The sequence below is a fragment of the Lepus europaeus genome, chromosome 6, assembly GCF_033115175.1.
Source record: "Lepus europaeus isolate LE1 chromosome 6, mLepTim1.pri, whole genome shotgun sequence".
Taxonomy (NCBI): Eukaryota; Metazoa; Chordata; class Mammalia; order Lagomorpha; family Leporidae; genus Lepus; species Lepus europaeus.
Genome location: NC_084832.1, coordinates 68,668,654 through 68,688,905, shown reverse-complemented (window position 1 = coordinate 68,688,905; position 20,252 = coordinate 68,668,654). Strand labels below are relative to the sequence as shown.

The 20,252-nt window shown below is 43.2% G+C and overlaps 1 protein-coding gene across 1 annotated transcript in view; it reads left to right on the top strand.

Annotated features, from left to right (window-relative positions):
* Positions 1–1,482: 1,482 nt before the first annotated feature.
* The window catches only part of FREM2 (FRAS1 related extracellular matrix 2), a 210,132-nt gene continuing 191,362 nt past the window's right edge, over positions 1,483–20,252 (top strand). Inside the window, exons 1-3 of the mRNA XM_062195175.1 lie at positions 1,483–2,030; positions 2,176–7,487; positions 12,848–12,937. Coding sequence (XP_062051159.1) covers positions 1,483–2,030; positions 2,176–7,487; positions 12,848–12,937 — 5,950 coding nt within the window. The remainder of the gene's footprint in view (positions 2,031–2,175; positions 7,488–12,847; positions 12,938–20,252) is intronic.

The following is a 20,252-nucleotide window of genomic DNA, read 5'->3' as shown; positions in this document are numbered from 1 at the left end:
TTTCTCAGGTGTCTAAAGTATTGGCCAGATGCCTTCCATGTCCCTGGAGTTCACCTCATAATAAATTGTGAAATGTACCCCTCAACTGTAAGTAGGAATTAAGCATCATTCCCAAACAGTGCTGAGTGTATAGAATCAACTCAATAGTGTATTAACTAAACGTGGTTGGTTTGGTTGCTTGGTCTAGTGGCTCCTTTAAATTAATCTCTTGCTTCCTTTTGAATGATGTCAGAACTTTACACGGTGGACTCTCCATGGACTTCTTGCCACATCATCTCAGTTGTACCTCCATGCTGAATTTGTGCAGGAGCATAGAAAAACAGCTCTGAAAGTCTCAGGCAGGGATGAATATCCTGGTCCAGAAGAGCTCAATCTAAAAACACAAAAGGGATAATAGGATAGGCACTTGATAACAGGATAGGCACTTGTTACTGAAATGACCACAAATGCACCTTTTACCCTCCGTTTAGGTTGCAATGTAAAGACGCTTTAGCAGTTTCTTACACCCCCTGTCTTTTCAAAATACGTTTAATCAGGAAAATAGCAAGCCGTAGATAATTCCAGTTCTATATTCCTGATCATAATCAGATTTGTGGAGCCAGTGCTTGTGCTGTAGACGGTTAAGCCTCCATCTGTAGTGCCAGCATCCCATATGGGCTCCTGTTTGAGTCCCAGCTGCTCCACTTCCTATCCAGCTCCCTACTAATATGTCTGGGAAAGTACCAGAAAATGGCCTAAGCGTTTTGGCCCCTGAACCCACGTAGGAGACCCAGAAGAAGCTCCTGGATCCTGGCTTCCACCTGGTTGAGCCCTGCCATTGGCTATTTGGGAAAATAATCAGAGGATGGATCTCTCTCTCTCTCTCTCTCAATCGCTCTCCTTTTCAAATAACTAAATCTTAAAAAAAAAAAATTCAGGTTCATATTATTAAGGAAAAAAGACCATTATCTAAAATACATCATGCTTGAATCTGACAAGCAAGATTTCTCAGGACACCATTTGAATCGGCTGGGCTGTACTTCCGAGGGGAATTTGGGGGAGGGGGAACGGAGAGGAATCTTCAGGCCTCTAAAACCCGGCAAACACCAGGGGGCGGGAAGCGCTCAAGCTCGCGAACCAAAGCCCACAGACCCAGACGGGGTCGGAACTATTTTTCCTTCTCCCTCGGGGATAATTGTAAGTTCTCCCGGCACGCAGAGAAACGTGATGCTGACAAGTGGGTTTAGTCCGGTGCTTGGGCTAACAACCGCGAAGAGAATGGGAACGTCCCCTCCTGACAGCTCCCAGTCCAGTGGCGGCTTTGGGGGCGCCTGGAGCTATGCTCCCCGGTGCGAGACTCGCGATTCCGATCAGACTGCATTTCTCACGCATTCCAGACGCCCTCTTTCCCCGTTTCCTCCCCCCTTCTACGCCGTGAACTTTGATTGCAAAGGAGGGGCTTGTTAAGAACTCACCCATCTAGGACTGAGCCCCTGGTAAGTTATGGAGAAGGTAGCCTGGGGCCGGGCCATGACACCTGCTCTAGCTGTGAGTTGCAGCTGTCCTGCTTTTCTAAATACGACCCCCCAAAGATTCTTTTCAAACTTCACTGGGTTCCTAATTCAAACTCCAGCGGCTTTGCAGCTCGCCTTCCTCGCTAGTCGGCAAGTTTGCGCGAGCAAAGACCTTGCCCTGCGCGGGTTTTCATTGAGCGGACGGAGCGGGCGGGGAGGGGAGAGGGTGGCCACTCAGCAATCCTCGGGGCGATACGCTGCCGCAGGCGCACTAGGAAGGGAGCCCAGCGCGGCCGCCTCTGCCTACAGCTCCGCGTCCAACGGCGCGGAGCCCCGTGCGAGCGAGCGTGGGCAGCCCAGGCCACCGCTCCCCATACTCAAAAAGACAACCTGCCGTGCCTCCCTTCTCCGCCCCTCTCCGCATTTTCCCCGCCTAGGTCCCTCCGAGCTGATTGGCAGAAATCACTACCCAACCCTTGAGCCGGGGCCTCCTACCGGGACCAGCGATTGGCCTCCCCGGACGCCTGGAGAAAGGGGGTGCGAGAGGAGGGATTTCCCTCAAAGCCCAGGGTCCCGGGACCTGAGAGGGAGGAGTGGAGGGGCTCAGTTCTCCGCGCCACTGAGCCGCGAGCGGTGGAGCCGGACCGACTGCGAGGGCTTCCCTCCTCGCTTGTGGTTCCAGCTCCGCCTGCGCCGCGCGAACTTTCCCATCCTGGGGACCCAACCTCGGCTCCAGCAGCGCCTCCCAGGCAGCGTGCGGAGTCCCTGGCACTTTTCCGAAGTTGTCTCTGGTTGCCAGCCTGGGGACAGATTTGCACGCTTTCGGGCTGTCTTGCCCGAACTCCAACACCTGGACCATGCACGCCGCTGGTACCCCAGGAATCGAGTCCCGTGCACGCCGGACACCACGGCAGCGGCTGCTGCTCATGCTTCTCCTGTCACTGGTAAGCCGCGTCCCAGCACAGCCCGCAGACCCCGGCCGGGCATTCCTGTCCCCGGGTCTCTCTGGGGCTGCAGGGGTCCCTGCTGAAGAAGCCATAGTGCTGGAGAACCGCGGGCTCCGCGTTCCGTTTGGCCGTGAGGTATGGCTGGATCCCCTACAGGACCTAGTGTTGCAGGTGCAGCCGGGGGACCGCTGCGCAGTGACTGTGCTGGACAACGACGCGCTCGCCCAGCGGCCGGGCCGCCTTAGTCCCAAGCGCTTTCCTTGCGACTTCGGCCCCACCGAGGTGCGCTACTCACACCTGGGCGCGCGCAGCCCGTCGCGGGACCGCGTCAGGCTGCAGCTGCGCTATGACGCGCCGGGAGGGGCCCTCGTGCTGCCGCTGGTGCTACAAGTAGAGGTGGTTTTCAGCCAGCTGGAGGTTGTAACTCGGAATTTGCCCTTGGTCGTGGAAGAACTTCTGGGGACCAGCAATGCTCTGGACGCACGGAGCCTGGAGTTTGCCTATGAGCCAGAGACGGAAGAGTGCCGCGTGGGCATCCTGTCCGGCCTGAGCGGGCTCCCTCGCTATGGAGAACTGCTCCACTATCCGCAGGTCCCTGGAGAAGCCACAGAGGGAGGCGCCCCGGAGCCTCTGCTGATGGACTGCAAAGCTTTCCAGGAGCTGGGCGTGCGCTACCGCCACACAGCCCTGAGCCTCTCACCAAACAGGGACTGGGTGCCCATGGTGGTGGAGCTACGTCCGCGAGGGGCTCCCGTGGGCAGTCCTGCTTTGAAACGGGAGCACTTCCAGGTGCTGGTGAGGATCAGAGGAGGGGCTGAGAACACCGCCCCCAAGCCTAGCTTTGTGGCCATGATGATGATGGAGGTGGACCAGTTCGTGCTGACCGCCCTGACCCCAGACATGCTGGCAGCTGAGGATGCTGAATCTGCCCCTGACCTGCTGATCTTCAACCTCACTTCTCCGTTCCAGCCTGGCCAGGGCTACTTGGTGAGCACTGATGACCGCAGCCTGCCACTCTCTTCCTTCACTCAGAGGGATCTGCGCCTCTTGAAAATAGCCTACCAGCCCCCCTCTGAGGACTCGGACCAGGAGCGTCTCTTTGAGCTGGAGCTGGAGGTAGTGGACCCAGAAGGAGCAGCCTCAGACCCTTTCGCCTTTATGGTCGTGGTGAAGCCCATGAACACACTGGCTCCAGTGGTCACCCGGAACACTGGTCTTATTCTCTATGAGGGTCAGGCCCGGCCCCTCACTGGGCCTGCAGACAGTGGATCACAAAACCTAGTCATCAGTGATGAGGATGACCTAGAGGCAGTGCAGCTGGAGGTGGTCGCTGGGCTCCGACATGGTCACCTTGTCATTTTGGGTGCTTCTGATAGCATTGCTCCAAAGACTTTCTCCGTGACTGAGCTGGCAGCTGGTCAGGTTGTCTACCAGCATGATGACAGAGATGGCTCGCTGAGTGACAACCTGGTACTTCGCATGATGGATGGAGGAGGCAGGCACCAGGTACAGTTCCTGTTCCCTATCACCTTAGTGCCTGTGGATGACCAACCACCGGTCCTCAATGCCAATACTGGACTGACGCTGGCAGAGGGGGAAACGGTGCCCATCCTGCCCCTTCAGCTGAGTGCAACTGACATGGATTCCGATGATGCTGTGCTGCTTTTTGTGCTGGAGTCGCCCTCCTCAACCACAGGGCACCTGCTTCTCCGCCAAACTCATCCCCCCCAAGAGGAAGAGGAGCTTACCAGGGGCCAATGGAAGAAGCAGGGAGCATTTTATGAGCGACCAGTGACAGAGTGGCGGCAGCAGGACATAACAGAGGGAAGGCTGTTCTATAGGCACTCTGGGCCCCACAGTCCTGGACCAGTCATGGACCAGTTCACATTCAGAGTCCAGGATAACAACGATCCCCCTAATCAGTCTGGGCTGCAGAGGTTTGTGATACGCATTCATCCTGTGGATCGCCTGCCTCCAGAGCTGGGCAGTGGTTGCCCTCTTCGGATGGTGGTGCAGGAATCCCAGCTCACACCACTGAGGAAGAAGTGGCTGCGCTACACAGACCTGGACACAGATGACCGAGAACTGCGTTACACAGTTACCCAGCCCCCTGTGGACACAGATGAAAACCACTCGCCAGCCCCGCTGGGCACCTTGGTCCTGAGTGACAACCCTTCAGTCATGGTGACGCATTTTACCCAAGCCCAGATCAACCATCATAAAATTGCTTACAGACCTCCCAGTGAAGAACTAGGAGTGGCTGCTCGAGTGGCCCAGTTCCAGTTTCAGGTGCAGGACAAGGCTGGGAATGTGGCTCCAGGCACGTTCACCTTTTACTTGCAGCCAGTGGACAACCAGCCACCAGAAATCCTAAACACTGGCTTCACCATTCAGGAGAAGGGCCACCATATCCTGAATGAGACTGAGTTACATGTCCATGATGTGGACACTGATAAGGCCCATATCTCTTTCACTCTCACACAGGCACCTAAGCATGGCCAGGTGCAAGTATCTGGGCAGATCCTGCATGTTGGAGGGATCTTCCACTTGGAGGACATCAAACAGGGTCGGATTTCCTATGCACATAATGGAGATGAGTCCCTGACGGATAGCTGCTCCTTGGAAGTCAGCGACAGACACCATGTGGTGCCCATAACTCTGAGAGTGAACATCCGGCCAGTGGATGATGAGGTACCCATGTTGAACCTTCCTGCTGGCACTCTGGAGTCTTATTTAGATGTCCTAGAAAATGGGGCTACTGAAATCACTGCCAGTGTTATTAAGGGGACCAATGAGGGCACTGATGATTTGATGTTGACTTTCGTTTTGGAAGATCCACCCTTGTATGGGGAAATCCTGGTCAATGGAGCTCCAGCAGAGCAATTTACCCAACAGGACATTTTGGAAGGCTCTGTTGTCTATGCCCACACCAGTGGTGAGATAGGCCTATTGCCCAAAGCAGACTCTTTTAACCTGAGCCTGTCAGATACATCTCAAGAATGGAGAATCAGCAGCAATACAATCCAAGGAGTTACTGTGTGGGTGACCATCCTTCCTGTGGACAGCCAGCCTCCAGAAATATCTGTGGGTGAACAGTTCATGGTACTGGAAGGTGATAAAAGTGTTATAACCTCAACACATATAAGTGCTCAAGATATTGACTCCCTGAATGATGACATCTTGTGTACTATAATTATTCAGCCTACCTCAGGTTATGTTGAAAATATTTCTCCAGCACCAGGCTCTGAAAAATCAAGAGCAGGTATTGCTATAAGTGCTTTCACTCTAAAAGACCTCAGGCAGGGTCACATTAACTATATCCAGAGTGTCCATCAAGGTGTGGAGCCCGTGGAAGATCGATTCATATTTCGTTGCTCTGATGGCATTAATTTCTCAGAGAGACATTTTTTTCCCATAGTGATCATACCCACCAATGATGAACAACCAGAAATGTTTATGAGAGAATTTATGGTGATGGAAGGCATGAGTCTGGTCATTGATACACCCATCCTCAATGCTGCTGATGCCGACATTCCCCCAGATGATTTAACTTTCACTATTACGCGATTTCCTACTCATGGTCACATCATGAACCAGCTGATAAATGGCACAGTTTTGGTGGAAAGCTTTACCTTGGACCAGATCGTAGAGAGTTCCAGCATTATTTATGAGCACGATGACTCTGAGACACAGGAAGACAGTTTTATAATTAAACTAACTGATGGCAAGCACTCTGTGGAGAAGATGGTCCTCATCATGGTTATCCCTGTAGATGATGAGACTCCCAGAATGACCATCAATAATGGACTAGAAATAGAAATTGGGGAAACAAAAATCATCACCAACAAGATACTAATGGCAACTGACTTAGATTCTGAAGACAAATACTTGGTTTATATTATTCGTTATGGGCCCAGACATGGCTTACTACAAAGACGGAGACCTATGGGTGCCCTTGAAAACATCACCCTGGGCATGAATTTTACCCAGGAGGAAGTGGACAGAAACTTAATCCAGTATGTCCATACTGGGCAAGAGGGCATTCGTGACTTAATTAAATTTGATGTGACTGATGGGATAAACGCTCTCATAGATCGCTACTTTTATGTGTCCATTGGGAGCATTGACATTGTCTTCCCTGATGTGATAAGTAAGGGAGTGTCCTTGAAAGAAGGTGGCAAAGTCACTCTAACAACAGACCTACTAAGCACCAGTGACTTGAATAGTCCTGATGAATATTTAGTTTTTACCATCACCAGGGCCCCCATGAGAGGTCACTTAGAGTGCACAGATCAACCAGGAGTGTCCGTCATGTCCTTCACTCAATTACAACTGGCTGGCAACAAAATCTACTACATCCACACAGCCGATGATGAGGTGAAGATGGACAGTTTTGAGTTTCAAGTCACTGATGGACACAACCCTGTTTTCCGGACATTCCGTATCTCCATTAGTGATGTGGACAACAAGAAGCCAGTGGTCACCATCCATAACCTGGTTGTCAGTGAAAATGAAAACAAGCTGATCACTCCCTTTGAACTCACAGTGGAAGACAGAGATACACCTGACAGACTCCTGAAATTCACTATCACCCAGGTGCCTGTTCATGGTCATCTTCTTTTCAACAATACCAGACCTGTCATGGTTTTTACCAAGCAAGACTTGAATGAAAACTTAATCAGCTACAAACATGATGGCACTGAGTCAAGTGAAGACAGCTTCTCCTTCACAGTAACAGACGGTACCCACACCGACTTCTATGTCTTTCCTGATACAGTATTTGAAACAAGGAGACCCCAAGTGATGAAGATCCAAGTCTTAGCAGTTGACAATAGTGTCCCCCAAATTGCCGTGAATAAAGGGGCCTCTACACTTCGCACACTAGCCACTGGCCACTTGGGGTTCATGATCACAAACAAAGTATTGAGAGTGGTGGACAGAGACAGCCAACACTTTTCTCTCAGGTTTATTGTGACAGAAGCTCCTCAACATGGTTATCTCCTCAACCTGGGCAAAGGCAACCACAGCATCACTCAGTTTACCCAAGGTATGTATCAATTTCCTTATAACCAGTGGGCATTCCAGAGAAGATAGCTGCCACTGAAAGCCATACAAAGAATGCATAAAATTAGAGGTCAAGGAGAGGGGCCAGGGAAGGTAAGGGGAGGACACACAGACTGAGTTCCCTTGGAGGACAGACCCCTTAACACTGTATGACCCACTACAGTGAATGTCATTACAGAGTGATAGAAGTGTTTTGACAATGACAAGGTACACTGTCAAGGCAGGAGCCAGGCTTTGGTGAATTAAAACCAGCAGGCATTCCAATCCTGCTGCATTTGCCATACCTATGAACCCAAATATTGGCTAGGAAACCTGAGAATTCTTTGTTTCAAATGCTGCATATAGTTCATGAAGCATCTTAGCACCTTCAAACACCTAAATTGTATTTATTCACAGTGTTATCATTATCTATTGCAATTCAGAGAGAAAGTATTCAAATTCATATTACTTTGGTTAATTTTAAGAGCACTGTTCTGTTACTGTTAAAATTGTTAGGGATTTTGTAGCTAAAAGAAAAATAAGGGCTTGTTTATATTTACTTTGAGATTTAAAAAAAAAATTCTTCTGTAATATTTCATGACACAGGCAATACCTGTCCAAAAACAGAAGTCTTATCTAGAGTTATAATGATGATGTCAAGAGGGCGTGCTTCTAGCAGGCACCACGGCTCACTAAGCTAATCCTCCGCCTGTGACACCGGCACCCAGGGTTCTAGTCCCAGTTGGGGTGCAGGTTCTGTCCTGGTTGCTCCTCTTCCAGTCCAGCTCTCTGCTGTGGCCCGGGAAGGCAGTGGAGGATGGCCCAGGTCCTTGGGCCCTGCACCCACATGGGAGACCAGGAGGAAACACCTGGCTCCTGGCTTCAGATTGGCACAGTGCGCCAGTCGCAACGCGCCGGCCGTAGCGGCCACTTGGGGGGGTGAACCAACTGAAAAAGGAAGACCTTTCTCTCTGTCTCTCTCTTTCTCACTGTCTAACTCTGCCTGTAAAAAAAAAAAAAAAAAAAAAAAAAAAAAAAAAAAAAGGGCGTGCTTCCATAGTTTAAACAAAAAAGGAGAGAATTCTTAATGAGATATGAAAATACAATATGCTCATCTCCAAAACCTACCTCCAGTGTGTCATTAAGAACCTGAAGATGTGTAAACAAGATTAGTAGCAGAAAGAGTACATTTTTTCATCATTTCCAACCTGCTTTCTTTCCTGTTGCAAAGACAGTAACAAATACCAGTTGCCTCAAACACCTGCGTTCTTGAGAGAACAGAGTTTTCTACCCTCAGTTTTCTTTGTGTGCTAACACAGTCTGAGACAGGAAGGGCAGGTGACCTGTGCAGGGTTATTCAGTGACGGAAGGGAGAAGCCCATTCAGCGTGTTGGTTTGGGAGTTAGAGCTGTGTTTCTAGAATGTGCAACTTTCATCACAAAGGGATTTGGTTGCTTTCATGAAAATCGCACCATGTCAGAATGGAAACTAGATCTATTCTATGCGGGCTCTGTTAGTAGAGATGAAGTTGCAGGCAAGTATATCCCAGAGGGGGTGTTCTTTTCCTGCAACCATGGTGTATTCTTAGATAACAAATGCTTTCATAAACATGGATGTAGTGAAATGTAGTGTTAAAGTGAACTGCTTCTCTGTTTAGATGCTGGCAAATAGCCCCACACCCCAACCTCCTGATTCTTGGCTGAAAGCCTGAATATATCCTAAGGCCTGCAGGGACAGGAAAACCTGAGTGCCAAATGTCATGCCAGGCCAGCAGGAAACTTTTGTGTGAAGCTTTCTGAGGATAGAGATGCCATGCAATCTTAGACTGGTTTATTTTCATGGAAACTGAAGAGGATGAAAGGAATACATCAGAACATAGAAAAGGGTGCTTCAAATCACTCCTCTGACTCGAAAAAGGAATCTGAGCTTGGAGATTTCAAAGGAATTTTTGGATGCAGACAGACCTGTGAATTTCATTTAAATTCTGTGGTCTAAGTCCAGCAGCTCAAAATATTAGAATAATGCTTGTTAAATATTGAACCCTAAAATTATGCTATTTCATTGTAGGCTGTTGTTTCTCTGAATGGATTTGAGTAATATAGATGTTTTATGTTATTGGTAAGTGCAGGGTAGCTATAAGTTTATCATAAAAGGTGATGATATCTTTTAAAAAATTAGCTTTTATGGGAAATTGTCACATTCCAATATGAACCCAAATATTGACTAGAAAAATCATGCAGCACTCATTGGAACAAGTTGAGGCTAGAGTTTGGTTCAGAGTAGTTATTTATGGAGATTAGATAAGTGATTAAAATGGAGAAAGCTCCATCAGAGAGCTGTTGTGGCTGCTCTTCTGTTAGGAGAAATGGTAGCAGAGTTTAGAGTAAGAATATGCAGATTTTTTTTTTTTTGCTGTTTTGTCACTTTATAAAGGAAGGCATATGCCAAATTATATTTTGATGGATTTTTGATGCACTGAATTAAGTCAAATTAGCATTGATAGAGAAAGTTTTTCCTAAATTGAATGACTAAATTACTACCAGAAAAACACTCATTTTTAAAAACTTACTAAATTCATTATTAAGAAAAGTTAACAATGTAGAATTAGGAAAGTTATTTGGTTATTCCAAACTTCATCTCTTTTTTATTTTTTTTTAACTTTATTTAATAAATATAAATTTTGAAAGTACAACTTTTGGATTATAGCGGTTTTCCCCCTGTAGCCACCCTCCCACCTGCAAACCATCCAATCTCCTACTCCCTCTCCCATCCCATTCTTCATTAAGATTCATATTTAATTATATCTATATACAGTAGATCAACTTAGTATATACTAAAAAAGATTTCAACAGACTGCACCCACAAAGACACATAAAGTATAAAGTACTGTTTGAATACTAGTTTTATACCCAATCCCTGGGTCTAAATCACTTGTCTCAAGTACTTGGATTATTTTTTTCCTAATGATATCTTGGGTGGATACCTTAAAAATCAATTCCAGGGGAGCAGAAATTCCCACCAGAGTTTGAGTCAGGTGTAGTTACCAGGTCTGCTAATAAATGCAGATTTTTTTTAAAAAATAATAATTGTATAGATAAATAGATTAAATGAATGTGTGTTCAACAATTAGAACAAAAGTACTAATTCTTAGATATTTGCCTAAAGAAGATAATGTTTTGGCTATAAGTTTTTCAACTTCATTATACTGTATGCCTTAAGGAAGCTAATGTAAAAATGTATTTATAGTATGTTTGTGTTATTATTAGAGTGCATGTATAAGTATTGTGATCAGAGCATTATCTGAGGTTTATTAAAAAAAAGTCTCTTTTTTGACTATGAATTAGTATTTAAGAAGTTATAAGGAAAGTGAGCAGGGTTGTAGCATGTTGCCACTAATCAATGCTGCATGCCCTAACTTGGAGGAGAAATTTGACAGCTGGGTGTCATAAAACATGTTCGTATTCTTTTTACCTTAAGGAACAGTTCATAGAAATCACTTTTGAAGCAGTAACTTATTTTCATGAAACTATATAATGATGCTGTATTTTTGATTAAGAAAACATTTACACATAATGAGTGTACTCTACAGTTTTTTTGTTCTTTTCTCTTTGTTCAGCCTTTATATTTTCTTATAACATTTAACAAGGAATAGAAGTGCTAGATAAAGATCTTCCCCCCAAGGCCAGAGGTCACTGTCCCTGTGGCCAGGATGTGTAGTCAGCAAAGTTCACTCTCTTCTTTACTGATCAAGTCAAGGCTGTAAAAGTTAAGCATTGTAAGGATGAGAAGGTAAAGAGTGTTTTGGGGGCTTTAGTGCTGGCCCCTATAGAAACATTACACATTCAAGGCAGAGATTTGTGTGTGATGTACCAGGCCACTCAGCTCTTTCCTTTTAAATTAGGAAACAGTCAAGCCTTTACTGATGATTATAGACCTTGGGCACAGGGATGTGGGAAATTAAGATGAAGAAAAAAATCCCAGAAGTGTTTGGTCTACTAGCAAAGATAGTCATAGAGAAAGATTAAAATGACACTAGAAGGAAGGTCTGGGAAATTTTTATAGAGTTAGACATGGAGTGATAAAGAAAAGCAAAAACTCTGAGACTTTCTGCACCTCTAAGTACTCTGTTAGCAAGAAAGTAACATTAGCTATCAAATCAGATAAGCACACACAACACCACCACCACTACTACCCCACCCCACCCCCTTCCAAGGTATTTCTGGTGGCATATGGATCACCTTTCAAACCGTATAAGCCAGGAAAGAGCACATGTTTCACATCTGTGAAGTCGAACTATAAAAATTCAAGGAATTAACTCATTGATCCTAATACTGTGCCTCACTTGTGGATATTCTTCCTGAAGTCATTATCTTATATATGATAACTTTGAATTCCACATCAGGAAATAAGTACAGCTTTAGGAAATTGAAAACCGTAGGATATGTACTAGAATCTGATGTCTACACAAACAGATACTACATAGACACTACATACTATTGTTGAAGCTATTTCTAGCTATGATCTTGATTTTATGTAGCCTTCAAAGCTCTCTAATTGGCCCAGATCAAATCATAATCTTATATCAGGGAACAAAATATGTATTTTTTAGTATTGTCTGTGTGGCATCATTAATAAGAGTAACTGGTAAAATAGATAAATAAATGTTAAAAAGCACTTTTTTTCAATAATGAAAACAAAACTTTTTAAGTGAATTTGCTAGAGTAGGTAGCATAATTTTCTACAATGAATAGAATTTCCACTTTTATTGGTTGTTGTTTGTTCTAATTTCTTCTTAACACTGAGTCACAATAGTTATTGCAATCAGTGGGATTTTTAAAACAATATCTCCTTTATTGTTTCTTTAAACTTTGATTAACTTCAAAGAAGCCTATTGCACCACAAAAGCTTTAAAAAAGAAGCAGAAGCAGAAGCAGAAGAGCCAGAGTGCAGAGGAAGAGTCTCTTTCCTCTGAAGGCCAGTCCTCTAGGGAGGCAGATGTGATTTCAAGAGTCCAGGAAACCTGCCATGACTCAAAATATCTTCCTTTCCACCTGTCATGGTGTCTGACATTCCATATTTAGATAGTCACTCCTTTGGTGTATGAGCATGCAAATACCACTGGGAGGGGCAACACCTTGCTATTATTATAACCTAACTCTTGCACTCTGTCTGTATAAAGGATCATATTTCCAGTGGACAGCTGAAATCAAGGGGCTTAGGGACCCGAGACATTTGATAGCACTGTTCCTCTTAGGAGGAGGAAAGGATCTAAATATGTTGACAGATAAGTCATAACCAGTAGGATTTCCCACAAAAATGAGTCACAAGTCTTACTCCATCACTTGTTTTTTGGTTCTTTTCTAGCTGACATTGATGACATGAAAATATGCTATGTCTTAAGAAAAGGAGTTAATGCCACAAGTGATATGTTCCATTTTGCAGTTGAAGATGGTGGTAAGTATTCAACTCTGCTGGTAGTAATTACCAGAAGAGGGACTTTTCTTGGTTGTTCTCTGACAAGGAATCTTTATAGGTATCATTTCATGCTCACCTGTGTTTGTGCGCAATGAATGTGGTATTTGCTATAGAAAATTCTACCATCAAGAGTCTTACTTTGTCATGGTTATAGATAGATGATCTAGTTATATTATTTTTGTCTTATGCTTTGTAAAGCACGAGAGAGAGAGAGAGAGAAAGAGAGAGAGAGAGAGAGAGAGAGAGAGAGAGAATCTGTTTAAATAGGATCTCTATGTCCAGTTGTTCAGTTTTACACCCTGCCTGAGATTTCCTACTTGAGATGACAAGAGGATGTTGGAATCCAGTAGAGCTCCACTCACAACCATGTGCCCAACTGGTTGTATCTGCCCAAAGGAGGAGCCTTTTCCTCATCTGTACATGTGAACTAATGCTGGTGTGACAACGTGTTGCATTCACCAGAACATGAAGGCTAAATAAAATCTGTCTGATCTCACCACTCGTATGCTATCTGATGATTTTGTTAGTTTGGAGATTTGGTGGCCCAGTCTATCTCAAAGTTTTCCATGACAAATTATGAAGACTACTTCAGGATATGACACTGTCTAAGTCTCTTGGGCAATATTATCATCATTGCTCCCACAAAACCAATGATCACTCACATTCTTTTCAGATCTTGACCACTCTTCATCTAACCCTATAGTCTTGAGTGAAAACTCATCACTATTAGATTGATCAGGCAGTTGTTTCTGTTCTTTGCCTCACAAGAAGCAAAAGAAACTCAGCCTGTACTTGTGTTTTGTGAACAGGGTGCAAGAAGTGAAGGCATATATGAGAGAGGAGAGCAGAGAGAGCCTATACTCAGCCAGCCGTTTCCTTTTGAATCTTTTAAAAATGGAACATTATTAGGTCATATAACATCCTTACCCCTTATGTTTTTTTGAAGCACTAAACAGGCTTGTTTAAAATATCACTGAACACATACTATTATCACGGGTTCTAAAAAATGGCCATGAGTGGGATGTGTGCCAGACAAGCAAAAATGTGTGTTAAGAGGTTCAACTGTTTGATTACTTGTATGAATCAGAGGTTTAATAAAGAGAACTCCTTTATTTTAGAGGAATCAAATCATAGCTTAGTATTCCATATATTGATAAAAGGAATGCTAGCAAGAAGCAAAGTTCTAAAATTAAAACCAACATTTATAAAAACATATAGTTGTTGAATCTTGCTGCTTTGAGGGGAAATTCTACTCTAAGTAAACTTTAGCAGGAGACCTTGAAGTCATTTAAGTACTGGTTCAAGAAACCATGTTTATCTCTTTGAATAATTGAATACCAAAATGCTCATTTTCTTTTAAATTTATTTTTAGAAGTTCAATATCCAGTAGCTATAATTATTCTTAGACATTTTAGCCTGCACTGTTTTTTACATTTGCTTTTTCACACACACACACACACACATACATACATACACACACGGACGCACGCACCATTATTGCACACACTCTTAGCTGGGTGGAATGATAGCATCTCCTTTAACAATTTGATTTATATTTCAAACTTTGGAAAACCTTATGCATTATCATACTTCAAAAATATTAAGTGAAGATTGACTAACTAAAAAGGCTAGGTTTATTTCTGGATTTGCTTAAAATATATTGAGGAATAAGGTCACTTCAGGAGGCTTTTCAGGGCTGCAGTTTCGGGAGAGAGAGAAATTCCAGAGATAATCTTTACCCTCTTCTTCACAGGCATAGTTTTACTAAAGGGGCACAGGCAGATTTTGGCAAAATTTCTCTTAATTCTCTGGATAGAAGAAAACTTTGACAGAATAAAAACAGAATTACAAGATTAAAGAATGAGAAGTCACATGTACATTTCAAGATTATTTTGAGCTGAGTCTTGGGTTTTCTAAACATTTTTGCATCATCATGTAACTATTCTAAGCTTTGAGCAGTGCAGTGCCATCTAAATTTATGTAGCATAAGCTATGGTGATCTATCTATTGTCTGCTTTACAGAGTGATAAGAAGTCCATCCATAAAAACATTCCCATGAAGTATATAATTGACTTCCTTTATTGTACCTCTGGAAAACAAATCAAGGCAAAAACACCTAATAAGAACCCTGTCCTCCCAATTCCCTTTCTGATCCACTAAATTCACTTTCTTCAAATCAAGAAGATTGGCTTTAGGAAGACACTAAGAAAGTTATTGGGGCAAACATAATCCTTGAATAACACACACACACACACACACACTATGGGGTGTTACTACTCAGCTATAAAAAAATGAAATCCTATCTTTTGCAACAAAATGGATACAACTGGAAACAATTATACTTAGCAAATTAAGCCAGTCCTCAAGAAACAGATATCATGTATTTTCCCTGATCTGGGGTAACTCATAGAGTGTCTAAAATGTAATGTATTGGAGTGAGTAGACATTTTGAGATTTGCTGATTTAGTTTACAGCCTTTGTCTCTTCTGGTGAGGAACAGTGACTTTCTCTTCATACGATTTGTGGAACTCTTTACTTGGTGTATGGTTAACCTTATGAGTGTTAAGTAAATTGAAAATAGATCTTTGTAAAAATTAAGAGTGGGGATAGGAGCCAGCGCCATGGCTTAACAGGCTAATCCTCCGCCTTGCGGCGCTGGCACACCGGGTTCTAGTCCCAGTTGGGGCGCCGGATTCTATCCCGGTTGCCCCTCTTCCAGGCCAGCTCTCTGCTATGGCCCAGGGAAGGCAGTGGAGGATGGCCTAAGTCCTTGGGCCCTGCACCCGCATGGGAGACCAGGAGAAGCACCTGGCTCCTGGCTTCGGATCAGCGAGATGCGCCGGCTGCAGCGGCCATTGGAGGGTGAACCAGCGGCAAAAAGGAAGACCTTTCTCTCTGTCTCTCTCTCTCACTATCCACTCTGCCTGTAAAAAAAAAAAAAAAAAAAAAAAAAAAAAAAAAGTGGGAATAGGAAAGGGAGGAAGAAGAAGGGTTGGAGCATGGGCAGGAGGGAGAATAAGGTAGGAAGTATCACTATATTCCTAGATCTGTATATATGAAACACATGAAACTTGTATAACTTAAATATTTTTTTAAAATTTTTCTTTAAAAAATAGAATAAAATGTAACTTGATTTTAGAGACCAAGAATTAGAGGATAAATTGAGGAGAACAAAAGTTTAAAAATCTCTTGTCTCAGATTTAATTGCATTATCAAAAGAACCTAGCTAGGGGTGAGGGTTTGGCATAGCAGTTTAGATGTTGATTAGGACACAAACAGCTCATATTGGAATGCCTGTGTTTCAGCCCTGACTGTGCTGTACCTACCAGCTCCCTGCTGATGCACACTCTGATGGGCAGCACATGATGGATAAAGTACTTGGCTCCCTGCCACAACATGGGAGCTCCAGATTTAGTTCCAGGTCCTGGGCTTCAACCTGGCTCAGCCCTATTTGCTGTGGGCACTTGGGGGCATGAACCAGTAGATGGGAGATCACTATCTATCTATCTCTATCTCTCTAGCTCTAGCTCTTTCTTTCTGTCTTTCTGCATTTCAAATAGATAAAATAGATAATTCTTCCAAAAGACTTAAATATTTTTAAAAAGAGCCTGTTGAGCACAGAATTCTCCTGATATACTAATGGAATTGACACTACCCACCACTAAAGGTATGGTGCTGAGGACACACTTACTGCATTTGGGGTTTTGGATCACTTCCGAGATATTACCAAATGATAGGAGTAAAGAGGACCCTATCTACAGATATTGTCAGGATTTTCACCTCCAGGGAATTCTACTGGATTTGAACTTAGTATTGATTGGTATCACACACACGTGCATACACACACGCACACACACGAACACAACCCGGAGATCCATAGGGTTATTATTCCTTGGAGTTTTTTCAATTAGGTTTTACTTTTTAATTTTTTTAACTTTTATTTAATGAATATAATTTTCAAAAGTACAGCTTTTGGATTACAGTGGCTTTTTCCCCCCATAACCTCCCTCCCACCCACATCCATCCCATCTCCCACTCCCTGTCCCATCCCATTCACATCAAGATTCATTTTCAATTATCTTTATATACAGAAGATAAATTTAGTATATACTAATTACTTTATTTTAAAAAATTTATTTAGTTATTTGAAAGGCATAATGACAGGGGGAGAGACTGAAAAAAGAAAGATTTTCCATATGCTGGTTCACTCTCCAAATGCACACAACAGTTGGATTTGGACCAGGTCAAAGCTAGGAAACAGAATCTCCATTTGTCCCCCACATGAGTGAGAGGAACCCAAGTACTTGGTCTATCATCTAATGCCTCCAAGTGTATTAGCAGGAAACTGGGTTGGAAGCAAAGGAGATGGGACTCAAAACAGCACTCTAAAATGGAAAGTGAGCATCCCAAATTGTGGCTTAACCTGCTGTACTACAATGCTTGCCCCTCAATTAGATTTTAAACCTTCCATATATTACTTAGTTACTTAGGCAAGTTTGCTTTCATAGCATCTCTGAGTTTGGTGAAGCAACTAGAATACAAGTCAGTATTATTCCTGTTTGGAAGATGAGAAAACTGAGTCACAGAAGTGAGTAATAGTCCTTCAACTTTCACAACAAAGCAACAAAGGGTTTCTCTGAAGCCCATATTCTTTTCCCCAAAGATAACTGATAACTTCTGCACTTATTCAGGATGGATGTAAGAGGAAGGACAGCTACTGTACTTCTCCGAGACCTCCAAGAGCAAGGATTTGGGATGTTTAACAGATGAGAGCAAAGTCAAAGTGGCATCATTTGATAAGGCACATAAAATATTTCATGTCTTTTGGAATGAGTATTTTTATTTTAAACACTTTGACAGTCTAATGTTGTGAACTTTAGTACTCTTCTCTGGCATCTTAAGTGTAATTCTTAAAACGATCAGCCTATCAGAAATAGGCCAACTGGAATACTAGTGAAAAGTATGACAATTTTATGTCAGAGTAGACCATTCATCCAGTGTTCTGGGGTCAGCCAACACACGTGCATGTATAGGTACAAGCTGTAAAGTCAAACCCTGAATGTCAGGAGTGTATTCCAGTTGACTGTGGCTTCTTCCTAAAAGAGTACTTCATTTTTGTGAGAAAATGGACTTGAAACTCATTTATTTTGGTGCAAAAATTTTGGAAGCCATGTACTGTTATTTTCATAATGGGAATTTTCCATGAACTTTTTGAATTGTCCCCAATCTTCTATGCTTGAGCTAAACTGTCTTCCATCTCTTTTTGTTTTCAATCTTTGTAACAAGTGGCTCATAATATAATAATCCTACAAACCATGGAATTACATCTTCCCTTGATGATGGCCTCTTTGAATTCTTATTGTAGATCAAGTACTCTGGAATTTTGTGGGGGAAGAAAGCATATATCCTTTAATCCATTGCATAGGTGAGCATAGTCTTATCTGATCCCTCTTTAATGTTCACCTCCCTAAGCTTTTTCTGTGGGATACTCTAACGTGAAAGTGGTATTTCAGTCCCTTTTTAGTTTTCTATCCATGGAATTCCTTTAGCTTTTTACTGATATGAAAGCCAGTTTCACATAAGTATTCCATCTATGTCCCATTCTCAGCCCAAAATGGCTATTAATCACTATTGAGCACCTTGCTCAAATGTCACTTCCTCTCCAGAGTTTCTCCCTGTATCATGATGACAAAGTCAGTCATGCCCTTCTTTGTGCTTTACCCCTGACTTCATCTACAAAAAGAAGCTCTTACTCTGATCATTGATTAATATGAAGACTCCTGTTAGCAGAGAAGGCAACCTTCACATCCAAAAAGATTATCACTTATCTTGGTGCCTAACTGCTTTCTCAGTTGAGCAACTGGTCAATAATTAGTAGATATTAAAATGAATTAAAGGGGACAGGCATTTAACCTAGCTGTTAAGATACCCAAATTCCACACCAGAGTCTTTGGGCTTCCATTCTTAGCTCTGGCTCCTGACCTCAGCTTTTTGCTAGTGCAGATTGTGGGAGACTGTGATGACAGCTCAACTATTTGGGTCCCTGCCACCTGCATGGGAGACCTGGATTGCATTTCTGGCTCCCTGCTTTGGCCTGGTTCACAGTTGGCTGCCACAGGTTTCTGGGGGAGTGAACCAGCAGATGGGAGTTCTGTGTCTTCTTTCTAACTCTCAAAAAATAAAAACAAAAAAAAATTGGGAGAAAAGATTCTCAATCTTCATATAATGATCAATTAAGTAGTATTCTAGAAAGAGCTTCTGTAAGCAATTTCCAGTGACTCTTTTGCATTCCTTTAGCACATGCTTTTACTCTAGCCTTAATTTTAATCCCTGTGGCACCAAGAAGGATTTTTAGTAAAGTTTTCACATTTGTAAATATATCAAACCAACTGCTGTGAAAATTCCTTTAAAATCTTCAGTGAAATATATTTAAGATTGAAAAGATTCATAATAACCACAAGTTCAGAGCTCATATTATTCTTCTAAAAAAAAAGATTTGTTAATTTATTTGAAAGGCAGAGTTGCAGAGGAACAGAGGCAGAGGCAGAAAGAGAGATCTTTCATCAGCTGGTCCACTCTCCAGATCGCTGCAATGGCCGGAGCTGGGCCAATCTGAATCCAGGAGCCAGGAGCTTCCTCTGGGTCTCTCACATGGGTGCAGGGGCCCAAGCACTTGGGCAATCTTTTACTACTTTCCCAGGCAGAGAGCTGAATCAGAAATGGGGCAGCCAGGACTTGAACTGCTGCCCATATGGAATGCCTTCACTGCAAACAGCAGCTTTACCCACTATGCCACAGCACCGGCCCCACTCATATTATTCTTAAAGAATTATTTTCAGGGACAAAAAATCAGAGTACTATATAGGCAACTATACAAATTAAACTTTGAAAAAAAATAGATATTTTTTGCAAGTCATGAAAATTTTGACCAGCACTATCATAAATATTTTTAGTTTTCTCAATGTATTCCCTCTTGTGATGATATGATCCAACATTACAAAAGGTAAGGAAGTGGAAAGTTAGATTTGTATAAACTATTCCTACTCCTTGTTACAAAGGCACCCTGTAAATATTTATTAGATTTATGTTTTGTTTCAAGTCTCGAGGCCTCAGCATCAGATCCAAGATATTCCCTGATGGATATAAAAAGAATTAGGATATGTGATCACCTGGCTTGATCTACTGAGGGGAAGGGGCCTTAGTTTTTTCTTCATTATGAAAACCGGTTTGGTGTTTCCTCATTTGAGCTTTCATCTGACATGGGCATGCACTCTGAGTTCTGCCTGATCATCTT